General features: G+C 36.3%; 1 protein-coding gene across 1 annotated transcript in view; it reads right to left on the bottom strand.

The window, feature by feature from the left end:
- Positions 1 to 9,666: 9,666 nt before the first annotated feature.
- FRMD6 (FERM domain containing 6) overlaps positions 9,667 to 15,929 on the bottom strand; it is a 101,094-nt gene continuing 94,831 nt past the window's right edge. Inside the window, exons 13-14 of the mRNA XM_036752407.1 lie at positions 15,838 to 15,929; positions 9,667 to 12,374 (exon numbers count right to left, since the gene is read on the bottom strand). Coding sequence (XP_036608302.1) covers positions 12,090 to 12,374; positions 15,838 to 15,929 — 377 coding nt within the window. The 3' untranslated portion in view covers positions 9,667 to 12,089. The remainder of the gene's footprint in view (positions 12,375 to 15,837) is intronic.

Raw genomic sequence — 15,929 nt, 5'->3', positions numbered from 1 at the left:
TGGATTGAGAGAGCCTTTACCTCTGCGCAGTCAGGGAGCTCTGAACATATGGCCACTCAAGAGTCTTGACCAGGGAATCATAAGGTCCTCCTCATAAGTGAGCCCCCAAAGCAAAAACCTCACCTCAGAGTATATATACACTTGTCAGAACCAGAGGGCATCACAACCCTCGTGACCCAGTGCCTAATTAGAAATTAGCAAAAGGTGTGAGCCTTCCTACAAGCAAGCCTCCCCTAAGCAAGCTTCCCTTAATGAGCTCCACATGAGGTCTATTAGTGGGTGGGGAAGATCTTCCCATTCCATTAACATTACACAATGTTAGGCAAATACCAGGTGAAGATTGGGGGCAAGAAAAAGGAGATGCAGCTGGGAAGCAATCACATTGCCCTATGTGTGAGGTAAATAAATGAAATGTGAAGACTTCACAGGGGAGGATGTGTTTAATATTCATTTCTATTCATATCTACATACAGGAATGTTTAAAAATCAAGATATAGGGAAGGGGAAGATTCTGAGGCCATGAGAGTCTGATGGCTCAGCCTCTGGGAAAGTTTACCTTAAAACTTTTTGTTCTTTCTTCTGGTTCTGGTTTAAAGATTTGCTCAGTAAGAACAGGGTCATAATGACCTGTTTTTCTCTACTGTACTCCCCCTCCCCTTATCCTATTCTCCTTCTTTAGATTTATAGATGTCACCTCAGTTGTAATCTTAACTAAGGGAATGGGAATTGGAGTTTCTGTGCCTCAATTTCCCAGTTCTTGGTCTAGCTTTCATGCTCAGACTGTAAGCCCACCTCCCAGCCAATGGCGAGAAGGGTCAGAGGTGGGTGGGAATTCTCTTGTGTTAGGTATAATTATGGGTGCCTTGCCTCTTGTAAAGTGCCTCCCTTGCTGGATTCATTCTAGCAGGGGATGCCCAATTCTTGAGAACTGAATAAAATTTATTTCTGTTCCCATCCTGAGATGGCTCCTTATTAACTTTTAATTGGTGAGGGTCTTTCATCCCACACACCTAGAATCATGCCAACTTCCCTTGCCCTCACTACTTCAGATAACATATTTACTTCCAGTTTCTGTATATTAATATATAGATATTATGTATTATATATATATACATATATATATATACATATATATATATACATATATATATATATACATATATATATATACATATATATATATATATATATTAACGGGAAGAAAATTTCCTGTTGCCAGCTGCCTTACTTAATATTTTAACTAGATTAATTTGTCACTTTTTTTCATTAAAGGAAAATAGGACCCCAATAAGACAAAACTTTAATATGGCCAAATGACACAGGAATTAGCTTCATAAGGCTGATAAACTTTCTTGACCATGTAAGGTATATAAAGCTATATTATGATACAAGCAATATATATTAGTACATATTTCTCTTAAGAAAATTCTAAGCAAATAGGCAAAGACCTTTCTTTCTCAGACTAGAAGGAGAAGGACAAGAGAAACAACAAAGGTTTACATTTTTACTGTCCATCTCCATAAGTTACATTGAGAAATTTGTTTCTCCCCTGACACAGAATTTGTAATTCCATATAGAAACCATTCCTGCTTTACAGTGTTTACTTTAAGATACCTGAGAGTTCTCAGCCAAACTATAATAATTGGCTGGATGGCCAATTGCTTTCTTTTTAGTCAACAGTTACTAATTATCTGCATATTTAAATATATCATTCTTCCTCCCAATTAGGTTTCCATTTGGAAAAAAAGGTGCTACAAATACACACACATTCTGGTCACAAAACTACTGAACCTCAAATTTGAGAAAGAACCTCGAAGTCCTCTTAAATCAGTTCCTCCCTACAACATCTGACAAGTAGTCTATCCAGCCTTTGCTTAAACATTGGAAGTCACTATCAGACCAGAGGCAGCTGGGTGGTCCAATTGATATAGTACTAAACTTGAAGTCAGGAAACCTGAGTTCAAAACCTGCCTCAAACACTTATTACTTGTGTGACCCTGGGTCAATCATTTAATCTTTCTCAGTCTCTCAGTTTCCTCATCTGTAAAATTGGGATAATAACATTAACTACCCCATAGGGTTGTTGTGGGGATCAAATGAGATATGTAAAGCACTATATATAAATGCTAGTATTATGAATATTTATGACATTATTATTCATGATAATTTATTGTCAGTGTCTATTCAATTTTTTGACATCTCTAATTGTTGTAAAGATTTTCCTTATAACAGATCATTTGATTCAGTCCCATGCTAGCCTGTCAAGGTCTTTTTGAATTCAATTGTCATTCAGTGTATTAGCTACACTTCCCAGTTTTGTGTCATCTTTAAATTTGAAAAGCAGGACATTTATGGATTTATGCAAGTCACTGGTAAAAATGTCAAAAGGTCAAAGGGCACAGGGTCACACACAGATCACTGAGGCATTCCACTGGCGAGACCTCTTGCCAAGTTGATGTATTAACTTTTCTTTGAGATTACCCATTCAGTCAGTTATAATACATGTAATTTTTAATTTATCCTAATTAATCTAGTCCACATTTCTCTATGTTTTCCACAAGAATTTTTTTTGGGGGAGGAGGGGAACTGTGAGGAACTGGTGTATATTCATTAGAGGATAATTTAAGAACTAGCTTTCTCTTTGCTATACTACTGGAACTTTCCCACAATTTTTTTCAAGTCTGTGTTACACTTTAGTGCCAGACTAGATAGGCATCTTTATTAGAGAGAGTTATTGTCACTAAAAAAGGCGCAGGACAAATTTGATCACAAAATTCAAGATTACAGTAGAAACAGGAGAGAATTTGAACAAAGAAATGGAATAAACAGAAAATAACATCCTTGGGTTGAAAGGCCTATCTGAAAAAGTGGGAGAAAATGCAACAAAATTAAGTACCCACACTAGAAGAGGTAGTAGATAATGTTGATCTTGAAATCAGAGGACCAGTGACAACAGAAACTTACCTACTCTGTGACTTTAAGCAAGTTACTTAAGCTCTACAGACCTCAGTTCTTCGTCTGGAAAGTAAGTGGGGGTGAACTAGATGCCATTGGAAGATTCTGTAAGATCTCAATCTATGATCTTATGTACTCAACTAGAAAAAGTCCTGGAAACTTTATGTGCAAATATGATAGCACTTCAAAAATTTAATCCAAGAGATATTATACCCAAAATGGTAATAACAGAATCTTAACTACCAATTTTCAAGAGGTTACTCAAGAAAAAATGTCCAGAACTAATAAGATCAAAGGACAACTAACCTCTTCATTGTTCCCTAATCATCTTCCCTGGCCCCAACAAATTTGCTGGCTATCTCAGGGGGAAAAAAGTCAGATTCAACTCACCTTCTGATTGTGAAACTGTAGCATTACACTGATAAAGGGTCTTACAAATGGACAAGATTTACAGCAAGAGTTCTTATCCTTTTTTGTGTCAGGCACACCTAAATGCACAAAATAAAATACCACTGTCTACACAAATATATCAATATTCAAAATTTTTTTGATTCATTATTGTTTTGACACAAGGCACTTCCCAGTGAACACTTAAATAATCCTTTATGACCTTCCATTTTCCATCCCACCTCCAACTTGAACACAAAAAAATATTTCTGAAAACAAGTAAATATAACCACATGCTCTGGGCTCACTTTCCAAACTCTCCAAAGCACTGATGGGTTAAGTCTCCAGAAGTCAGCTAGCAACATCTCTCCTCAGCATTTTAAGGGATCCTGAGGGATTGAATTATCTTCTTATAATTATAGTTCATGAACCCCCATTTGGTATATTCCCTTAATATCATCTCCAGTTACTATTTCTCCAACATCTTATTCATCGCTATCTTCTCCATATCAATGAACAAATTAACATCAATTAGCTTTTACAAAGGGATATTTCATGAGAGGATAGAGCAGAATCTGGAGTACAAAAGGCCTCCTAAATGGGAGCTCACTCTGTCACCTACGGTCCTAGGGAGAATGGCCTCAGATTTAAAGTTTGAGACATTCACCCCATTAAGTTCACTTCTGGTTGGGGCATAACGGATTGGCTGCTGCATTGATTCATTGCTTGGCTGGAGCACACAGGTGCTGTTCTGGTTCAATGGGCTGTCTGCTGTCACAGACTCTAGTTGTTGGACCTCTAATGGTTCTTCCAACCTTTTAAATCTCACAACTGGTCCATTCTGTCATGGATACCTATTCACCTAAGATCAGGAAATAAGAAACATAACAGAGAGAAAAGTGATCTATTTTGAGCAAGCACCATGCATTCAAATGGAGCGATAAGCCTCAGTGTTTCTCTTCATACCCAGAAACTTAGAGCAGTCCTTCCTCCTCAATCCTCCACCAGGGGAGAGACAGCTTTTTGACTGTTTTTGCCTTTTGTATGGCCACTCAGTTACGGATCAGAAGACAAATAAAGGACTTTTCACCAGCTCATGGAAATAGAGAATATCTGTGTGTCCTCTGAAAAATGGAAGTAAAGGGCTGCCCCTCCATTGTGCCCTTCCAGGGACAGGATGTTAGGAAGAACATAATCTACAAGCTCTATTTTGACTATAAAGTTTTACTTTCATATTGTGCCAATTGTTAACAGAAAAGTTGCTTTAAACATTGCTTTAAACTGTAAGAGTATAATACTAACATTGTACGTTATATTTTACTTGAGTTTTATTGCTTTTTAGTGTTGTCTTTGTTCACCTTGTTGTGGTCCTATATATTATTCTTTTGGCAGAGACACCAATCCGCTTCACTTTAATTGTGTCTTTGAATTCTTCATATTTGTTATTCTCTACCTTTCAGTACCTCATTAAATTCACATGCAGTTTGCTCAATCAATTCCATTTATTGTGCACAAATTTTGTTTCTAGCTTTTTACTACAAATGATTCCATGAATATTTTTATATGTAGCAGCGTGTCTTGCTGTCATTAAACTCCTTGGGATACCTCAGGCCCTCATCACCTCTTGATTGGATAATTACAACTGTTTTTTATTTGACCTCCTGGTATGCTCTGTCTTTAGTCCATCCTCCAGATAGCTCCCATAATGATCCACCTAGAGTACATACCTGACTGTGTCATTTCCTGATCAGGAGGCTTTCTTGGCACCCCATTGCCTCTAAAATAAAACACAAACTTCACAGCTTAGCACTTAAAGTCCTTTTCACAATCGGGGCTCCAAATTTCCTTGTGAGCTATATTTCTGCCTCATGTATTTTGTATCTTCACCAGATTAGAGTACTTGGTGTTCCTCAAACTTGGCATTCTGCTTTCCTCATTCATATCTTTGCATAATCTGCTCCTCCCAACACCCCTCCCCACCTCAATACTGACTTTCTCTTCAACTCTATCTCTTGGAATGATCAGGCTTGGCTCATGTATGATGGTATGTTTGTCCCTGAGGAAAATCTCTCCTGATATTTTTAGTGGTTGGTTTTCTCTCTGACCTCAAACTACCATAAGAATGCTTATATTTATACATATACTATACCCCAGTAAAATATGTTGAAGGCAAGGACACCTTTTGACTTGGTAGCTACAGTACCTAGCAAAAAAACTACATAGTAGGCACTTGATAAATGCCTGTTGGACTGGATTGGGTAATAAACCTATATGTGGTATTTCTGGGTCAAAGGGTATTTAGGAATTTTTTTTTTGCAGAATTCCAAACTCCCTGCTTCCACTAGCAGTGAATTGCTATGCCTGCCTGCCCATAGCACTTCTAACATTGGATTTACACATCTTTGCTAATTTGATGGCTATGTCGCCATAGCTTGCTTTAATGTGCATTTCTTCAATTATTAATGAACAGCTTTTCAGATAATTCTCCATTTAAAAAGTTTTATTGATGCCTATTTATCTACGTAGTACAGAGCCATGGTATCAGAATGGGGAACTCTTGGTATGGAAACTCCCTACAGTGATTCAGATCAGCAACTGTTTTGTAACATAGTGTTACAATTGACTAGGGCAATAAGATGTTAAGTGACTTTTCCATCACCACACAACTAGTCTATGTCAGAGCTAGGGGTTGAACCTATGTCTTTTCTATGCTAAGATTGGCCCTCTATACATTATGCCAGTCTTTTTTTCCTTTTTCTAATGATGCCTTTTGTTTTAAAATTGCATTCATTTCTAAATATATCCCATTTTCCTCCATCTCATGCAGTGATCCATCCCTTGAAATAAGATTTGAAAAGAAAAAGGAAAAGCACTTTAGCAAACTGCATTCCACACCCACAAACTTTAGCAAACTGCATTCCACACCCACAATCTCTCACCATTGCAGTGAAGAGAGCACTAACTCCTCTGAGGTTAAACCTTCTCTTTTGTCATCACTCAACATTGTTTTGCTTCATTGTTCTTTCCAAATACATTGTTGTAGTAATCATGTATATTGTTTTTTCTGATTTTGCTTACCTTATTTTCCCTCAGTTCACATAAATCTTTCCATGCCTTTATTCATATATTCATTTTATGACCCAGTGACACTCCACCAGTGTCCCACAGTTCTTAGCTATTTCCAAATTGATGATCGTCCTTTGGTATACTTTCCAGAATAGTTGCATAAATCCATTGGCACTGTGTCTGCCTTTCAACGTTTATAATTTTTGGAAATTTGCTGGGCGTAGCATCAATGCTACTTCTTTTTCTTTTTTTTTGAGGGGGGAAGGCAGGGCAATTGGGGTTAAGTGACTTGCCCAAAGTCATACAGCTAGTGTGTCAAGTGTCTGAGGCCAGATTTGAACTCAGGTCCTCCCGACTCCAGGGCCGGTGCTCTACTCACCGAACCACCTAGCTGCCCCATCAATGCTATTTCAACGAGCACTTAGTGATTTGGAACAATCTCTGATGTGATTGCTAAGTTTGTAGTAATTCTCTTGAGAACTGTTTATGTCTTTCAATACTTAAGCAGTTAAATGGCACAGACAATAGACACTGAGTCAAGAAGAGCTGTTTGAATCCAACCTAACACTTAATAGTTGTGTGAGTTGTGCAAGTCATTGAACCTGTTTCTTCAAATGAAGTTAACACCACCTGCTTCTCAGGGTTGTTGTGAGGATAAAATTAGATATTTACAAAGTGCCTTGCAAACCTTAAAGCACTATTGAAATACCATTAACGTCTCTACAGGGACATGGCTCTCGGTTTTGTGCTAATTCCCCATATATCTTGACTATCAGATCCTTATTAGAGATACTTAAAGAGATTTTTAACTATTTAACGTTCCTTTCATATCTTGGTTAATTTTGTTAGCACATTTTTAATCATATGTAATCAAAATTATATATTTTATTTTTGTGACTTCTATTTGATTATGAATTTTCCCTCAGCCATACTTATATTTGAATGAATCGATATTCATCTTCCTCCAATTAAAAAGATATTTAAAGGGACCTATTTTGAGCTGTATAGTCTATTACATACATATATGTATGTGCGCACGCACACACAACACATATACTTGCAACATGTGTATCTGTAAGTATTTATGGCTGACCTTTTTTTAATTTTGTATTACCAGTTGCCTAGAACATGGTAGTTCCTTAAGAAAAGGAGGGATTGCTCAACCTTAGTAATATCTTAGGTGTTGCTCTTGTTTATTGGCTTTTTTCTTGTTTGTATTTCTTTTAGGTCTTTCTAGGACTGAATGGGGCACATTGAAGGCTGTAGCAATTATTGTTTTACAATGTTTCTCCTTGTTCTAAGGCTATGCCATTCAGCATCTATATGTACATGAACACCACTATGTATCTAAGTATCACATATATACACATACACACACACACACACATATATATATATATCACACATACTCATAAATGTGTATGTTAGTATTTCGTCTAAGGGCCTTTTACTCATAATGTAGTTTCCTTACTTACCTATTTTAAGCAAATATATATTTTTTTTCTATTGAGTTGTCCAAGATCGTCATTCCACCCCAACATTTCTGGATTTACCTGAGTTACGATAGATGCTACCCCCAACTCCTCGTAACTGCGTCATTATGTTTTAAATGTTTTTGTTGGGTTATTTTCCTGATTCATTCATCTACCCTCTGCCATTTTATAGGCTATTTCACTCTTTTCACATTTATAGTTATAATTGGTACTTTTGATTTTCCACCCATCCTATTCTGTTTCCTCTCTTAACTCTTATTCGTGTTAAAAAAAAAAGGTGGTAAAGAGAGGGAACTAAATTAACATTAGTAATCTACAGTTGAAAAGGCCTGTTTCCAGACTTCTCTTGCCCCTCCTTACCAAGATCAGACCCAGACCACTCTTTTTAATTACAACTTATATAGTCCTCATGACCAAAAGTATCAGTGAAGGGATAAGTACAAGATGCCCTTTTACTATATGCTACTTCCTACAGTGATTTATCGGTAAGGATATATCGCTTCAACTACTGAAAGTGCCATCCTATTTGAGCGTGTAAACAGTCCTGAGATACATCAATATCATCTCCATTTTACATTTGAAGAAACTCAAGTACACAGAAATTACTAGAATTGTCTGTGATAACACAGCTAGTTAGTGGAAGAGCTGGAACTTAATCTTACTCATGAATCTATAATCAACTCAGTCAACCAGCATTTAAGTACTTACTATGTGCCAGACTGTGTTATGCACTGGGGACAAAAAAAAAAAGCAAAAATAGTCCCTTCTCCTTAAAGTTTACATTCTATTGGGAGAAGCAACATGTAAATGATTAAGTATATGCAGAGTAGATGAAAGGCAATCTGGGAGAAGAAACTAGCAACTTTGGGGCTAAGAAGTGGGGAAGGGGTACAGGAAAGATCTTCTGGAAAAGGCGGGATTTGGGGGTCAGTTTTGAAGAAAACAAAAATAAAACCAAGAGGCAGAGGTGAGGGGTAAAGCTTTCCAGGCATACTACTAGGCAGCCGGAAGGCATGGATGGGAGATGCAGTGGTGTCTGAGTAACTCCAAGTAGGTGAGTGTTGCTGGGATGTGGAGTGTTTGGAAGAGAGTAAAGTATGACAAGACCGATGAGGTGGAAGGGGTTCAGTTACAAAGGAGTTTATATATGATTATGGAGACAATAGGAAGCCACTTTAGTTTACTGAGGAGGGAGAGGAGGGTGACATGATCAGACCTATGCTTTAGAAAAATAACTTTGGATGGATTTGGAGTTGAGGACAGGAGACCCGTTAGAATACTACTTCTTTGTAATATTCCAGGTAAGAGGTGGTGAGGGTATGGAACTAAAGTAGTGATTGTGTGAACAGAGAGGAGTGGATGTATGAGAGATCATGTGAAGGTAAAATGACAAAATCTGGCACCTATGTGGGGTGAGTGAAAGTGAGGAATGGAAGAAGACATTGAGATTGTGAACCTGGGGTGAATGGAAGGACAGTGGTGGCATTGATGCTAATAGGGATATTTGGAAGAGGAGAAGATTTTGGAGAAAAGATTATGAGTTCTGTTTTGGACATGTTGAATTTGAGATGTCTACAGAACATTCAGTTTGGGATTTTCTTCCAGGCTAGAATGAAGCACATGAATTCTCTGGCTGCATTAATCAGAGTACAAACAAAAGGGTTCTGTCGTATGATTTCTTTTACAAAGTACGGTCAAAATAACTGCCTAGAATCTTTCTGTGGTCTTTGCTTAACTGAGCTCCAGGAGAAAGAGGCTCTAAATGCAAACAAATATATTTTATTGAATTTCTAATAATATCATGAAAGGCACACAACAAACTTTGTTACAAAATAATTCAATTACGTTATCATCTTGGTATGATGATCCTTTCACAGAAAGGATTATTTACAACTTGATTAGGCATTAAGTTCATTGTTGCCAACATATGTTGTCCATATAAAAAGGCAATATAAACCAAATCTGTATACTGACCAATTATGAGTTTTTAAAAAATCAGATGCAGTATAAATAACAGTTTTACACTTTTGAAACCACAATTTTCAAATGCAAAAAACATAGAATATTCAAGTTGGGTTTTCCACATGCCATTTTCCTTGCAACAGTGGTGTTTGCCAACAACTAGACTAGAGAAATGAAAAGCAAAAGTTTTTCTTTGTGTCATTATTAACACAAGCATAAGAAAACCACTTATAAAATCAACTGGAAAGAAGTTGAGCCAAATAAATGAGGTTGGAAACATAAGTAAACACTTGATGCTAACCAAAGGTTAGAGAATGCAAAGCATAAGCTACTCTTTTTATCACTTGCTATGAATTTTTTACATGTCTGAACAAATATCAAGTGTTAATGGAATTTGCCATATAATATCCTTTAGAACTTTAGCTTTGCTATGTTTATTTCATAAGCCTTCTTTATGGAAAAAATAAGTTGTTTAATGACATATGAAAAACATATATTAGCTAATGTTTTCATATTGCACACTGCCACTTGATCAGATACTTTTGCAAATCTGGATATCTGAAACTTTGGTTAATTAATGCATTTGAATAAGAACAAATATTTTCATGAATACAGAGCATTTTCCGCTTTTAAGCTGTCAATTAAAATAATTTGACAAGTTTGCAAGCTATACATAAATTGACCATATGTGCTTGCAAAACCTCAAGGATCACAAATACATGAGGTGCGACAATGCTGGAGTACTTCCATATAGTGTTCTGTAATACTGCTTCCCATGCCAGGGTCATACAAAAAAGTTTTGCTGTACTCCAACTCTACTTTTTATCTTACAACATCATTTATATAAAAATATCACACTTCTATATAAAATTATATATTTGAATATAGATAAATGTATTTTAAAAGAAAACATGATATAAAATGACATATCAAAATATGGTAAAATAGGACTGCAAGAATATTAAGCTATTAATTTAAAAATATTTCAATAAAAAGGCATTGTGCTATGAAGGTCTCTGCCACTGTTTCAGCAACATCTTCACCTTACTTGAAAGAGGCAAGTTCACAATTATACTGACTTGCTTTTACTTTATCATGATAATGGCTTAGTGGTTGGTTTTGAAATTTGCTCTAAGCTAATGGTAAGAATAACATTCTCCCTATTACAGGTCTTCTCCTTGGTAAGAAATTTCAAAAATACAGGAAAATGGCTTTCTATATGAAAAGGGACAACAGAAAAATTGTGCTTGTGCAATCTAATTGTCCCAAACTACATAAGTTAAAGCTTAGAAAACTTACTGTTTCTAAGTAACATAACAAAAAGAGACAGATGTTGATTATTTGTTAAGTGAAAAAAAAAATGTTAAGTTCCATACACATATAAACACACACAAGCCTATATATTTATATATGTATAACATATGCATATTTTAAAAATACTTTGAACAAACATTATGGCATCAGAATGACCTGTCACTGTTCATTTAACAAAAAAGAAACATATACTTTAGCGGTTTTTTCCTATTTTTTTAACAGAAATTTGATTTGTAAACATCACAAAACATGTTAGGATTTGAGCAAAAAGCTCATTTTTTGAGTAAGTTCTCAAATCAGTTCTGGAATATTTCTGGAGAGATATGATTGTATGTCACTAAATAGAAATCTGTCTACTGCAATTTGTTTCACAAGGTATAACTACATACATAGAAGGCCACTAGACATTGTTTAATTTGTGTCTTTTGGATACAAATATCTATAATATTTACAGATCTTTGGTTTGCCAGAACCACTCCTCTCTCTAGTACCTATATTAAGAAGGCAGAAGCCACAATAGAATGGCAACGTTTACACAAAAGCCAATGGTATCTTAACAAGACAAGTGTATGAGCTTATGGGAACTGAAAAAAAAATGCTAATGTTCTAGATGTAAAGTTGAAACAGAGTTTCTTTCCAGGTGAGCAGTGCAAACTGAGAAGACCTCAAGCCATTCTGCACAATTTTGGTGCTGCCATGAACTGCAGAGCGGGCAGTACTTAAAGTGCAATCTTTACAAATATTTGATATGCATTGACATCATTAGGAAGAAAACTCTATATAGTGGGAGAGGGTGGAGGGAATGTATGAGAGAGTAAGCAGGAGAAATACGGCATAAGGAACCCTTAAAACAAGAAGAATCAACTTGAATAATCTCTCTCGAAGCAGTATTCCTGCTGTACTCATGTTGTTTTAAACCACAAATTCTGGTATTTCATCATGGGTGAGATCCAAAGAGAAATATTTGCTTGTTCTTTTTACTGGGAAAGTATCTTGTATGTTAATACATTGCTGAGCCAAGCAGCTATTACAATAAAGGCCTTCTTCATCCAGTTCATGACCACATCCAAAAGTGTAACTCTGAGCAGTGTCCTGACACAGACCCGCTATCTGCAAGAAGTCTTTTTGGTAAAGTCTGATATCATCCAGACTCAAGCTATGTCGATCACTGGAAGTCTTTGGTTTTCGACAGATAGCCTGCAAAAAAAATCCACAGATTATAACAATTATAAGACATCTGATACAAAAGGTTTAATGATTTATACTCTGTAAATACAAAAATATGATAGAGATAAAATGGAATCTTAGAAAATGACAAGTGTGAACACTGATTAAAAACAATGGGGTCACCTCTCAAAAACAGAAAGAAGTGGTGATTAGAATAAAGATTATATCTAGCAGATACTGAATGAATCTTACAGATGTCATTAATTCAAATAACTACATAATCAAATAAATAAATGAGATAAAAATAGTTTTAAAATAGGTTGTCTAGGGAAAATGAATTGTTTAGAAGACAGTCTCTAGATTTGCTCTTTGATCTAATAAAGGACAACAAATGTCAGGACATAAGATATCCCTTCATACTTTCTCCAGAGACAGAATTGTGGCCTGAGTAGACCAATTATATGAACCAACAAGCTCAAGTGCTCAAGTGCTTTACCAGGCAAGGATCATAATTGATAGGAATGTCAGTGTTGTTGGAATAAAAAAAAAAATTAACTAGGCAAGAAATTCAAGTGTTGCCGACACAGCTTCAAGCAAGGTCTCAGAATCAGTAAGACATTTTATACTAATATGCAGTTATTGTGGTTTTAAATTGCCACAGATTTCTTCCCTCTGATATGGACAATATGAGAATCAGAGGACAAACAGGCATTTCAAGTAAAAAAATCTCAAAGAAAATAAAGAATGAAACACTCCAAACGGAAAAACAGAAAGTGTAAGATCAGTTTTTTGGGGAGTATTTTACTTAGTTGCTATACTTTGAGGACCTACTGTATAATTATTAACTGATCACATTAATTTTGATCACATTATATTAAATTTTTGTGCCAACAATGCCAATTTCAAGATTAGAAGAGAAAGCTGGGAAAAAACTTTTATAGCAAGTGTTTCTGATAAAGGCCTCATTTCTAAAATATACTAAGAGCTGAGTCAAATTTTTTAAGAGTATAAGTCATTCCCCAATTGATAAATGGTCAAAGGATATAAACAGGCAGTTTTCAGATGAAGAAATTAAAGCTATTTATAGTCATATAAAAAAATGCTCTACCACAGGGCAAAATAGAAATTGAAAGAATCCATCGATCACCTCCTCAAATAGATCCCAAAAAGAAATCTCCTAGGAATATTGTCACCAAATTCCAGAGCTCCCAGATCAAGGAGAAAATACTGCAAGCAGCCAGAAAGAAACAATTTGAGTATTGTGGAAACACAATCAGAATAACCAAAGATCTGTCAGCTTCTACATTAAGAGATCGAAGGGCCTGGAATGCGATATTCCGGAGGTCAATGGAGCTAGGATTAAAACCTAGAATCACCTACCCAGCAAAACTGAGTATCATGCTCCAAGGCAAAATATGGATTTTCAATAAAATAGAGGACTTTCAAGCTTTCTCAGTGAAAAGACCAGAACTGAATAGAAAATTTGACTTTCAAACACAAGAATCAAGAGAAGCATGAAAAGGTAATCAAGAAACGGAAATTGCAAGGGACTTACTAAAGTTGAACTGTTTTGTTTACATTCCTACATGGAAAGATGATGTGTATGATTCATGAGACCTCAGTATTAGGGTAGTTGAAGGGAATATGCATATATATGTTTATGTATCTATACAAGTGAATGTGTATGTATGTGTATATATATGTGTTTATATATATATGTAAAAGAGAGAGAGCAGACACAGGGTGAGTTGAAGATGAAGGGAAGATATCTAAAAGAAATAAAATGAAATTAAGGGATGAGAGAGCAACATACTGAGAGAGGGAGATAGGGAGAGATAGAATGGGGTGGATTATCTCACATAAAGGTGGCAAGAGGAAGCAGTTCTGTGGGAGGAGGGGAGAGGGCAGGTGAGGGGGGAATGAGTGAACCTTGCTCTCATCAGATTTGGCCTGAGGGGGAATACCATACATACTCAGTTGGGTATCTTACCCCACAGGAAAGAAGAGGGAGGAAGATAAAAAAAAAATAAAAGGGGGGGGGATGATGGAGGGGAGGGCAGATGGGGGTGGAGGTAATCAAAACAAACACTTCGGAAAGGGGACAGGGTCAAGGGAGAAAATTCAATAAAGCAGGATGGGTTGGGAAGGAGCAAAATGTAGTTAGCCTTTCACAACATGAGTATTGTGGAAGGGTTATACATAATGATACATGTGTGGCCTAGGTTGAATTGCTCGACTTCTTAGGGAGGGTGGGTGGGAAGGGAAGAGGGGAGAGAATTTGGAACTCAAAGTTTTAAAATCAGATGTTCAAAAACAAAAAAAGTTTTTGCATGCAACTAAAAAATAAGATACACAGGCAATGGGGCATAGAAATTTATCTTGCCCTATAAGAAAGGAAGGGAAAAGGGGATGAGAGGGGAGGGGGCTGATAGAGGGGAGGGCTGACTGGGGAACAGGGCAACCAGAATATAAGCCATCTTGGAGTGGGGGGGGAGGGTAGAAATGGGGAGAAAATTTGTAATTCAAACTGTTGTGAAAATCAATGCTGAAAACCAAATATGTTAAATAAATAAATTTAAATTAAAAAAATGCTCTAAATCACTACTGATTAGAGAAATGCAAATTAAAACAACTCTGAGGTACCACCTCACACCTATCATGTTGGCTAATATGACAGAAAAGGAAAACGATAAATGTTGGAGAAGATGTGGGAAAATTGAAGCACTGTTGTTGGAGTTGTAAACTGATCCAACCATTCTGGAGAGCAATTTGGAACTATGCCCAAAGGGCAACCAAACTGTGCATACCCTTTGATCCAGCAATACAAAGAGATCATAAACAGATCCCAAAGAGATCATAAAAAAGGGAAAAGGACCCACACATACAAAAATATTTATAGCAGCTCTTTTCGTGGTGGCAAAGAGTTGGAAACTGAGCAGATGCCCATCAACTGGGGAATAGCTGAACAAACTGTAGTATATGAATGTAATGGAATACTATTGTGCTATAAGAAATGAAGAGCAGGCAGATTTCAGAAAAACTTGAATGAACAGATGCTGAGTGAAGGGAGCAGAACCAGAACACTGTACACAGTAACGGCAACATTGTGCAATAATTAACTATAATAATCTTAGGTCTTCTCAGCAATACAATGATCTAAGAGAATTCCAAAAAACTCATGATGGCAAATGCTGTCCACATCCAAAGAAAGAACTATGGAGTCTGAATGCAGAGTGAAGCATACTAATTTTTTTTGTCTCTTCTTTCTCAAGGTTTTTCCCTTTTGTTCAGGTTCTTCTTTCACAACATGACTCATGTGGAAATATATTTAATATAATTGTACATGTATAGCCTATATCAGATTGTTTGCTATCTTGGGTAGGGGGGAGAAGAGGGAGAGAGGGAGAACAAATTTGAACTCAAAATCTTATAAAAGTGAATGTTGAAAACTATTTTTACATGTAATTAGAAAAAAAAATAATTGATCACATACCTGTGGGAGAGAGTCAGTGCTTTGGCCATGGAGTTTGACAACTGTTTCTGAAGAGCTAGATGTGGAAGAACTGATTTCTTTTACAATTAGTC

This window comes from Trichosurus vulpecula, chromosome 3 (genome assembly GCF_011100635.1).
Source record: "Trichosurus vulpecula isolate mTriVul1 chromosome 3, mTriVul1.pri, whole genome shotgun sequence".
NCBI classification, from domain to species: Eukaryota; Metazoa; Chordata; class Mammalia; order Diprotodontia; family Phalangeridae; genus Trichosurus; species Trichosurus vulpecula.
This window is presented reverse-complemented; position numbering and strand designations above follow the sequence as displayed.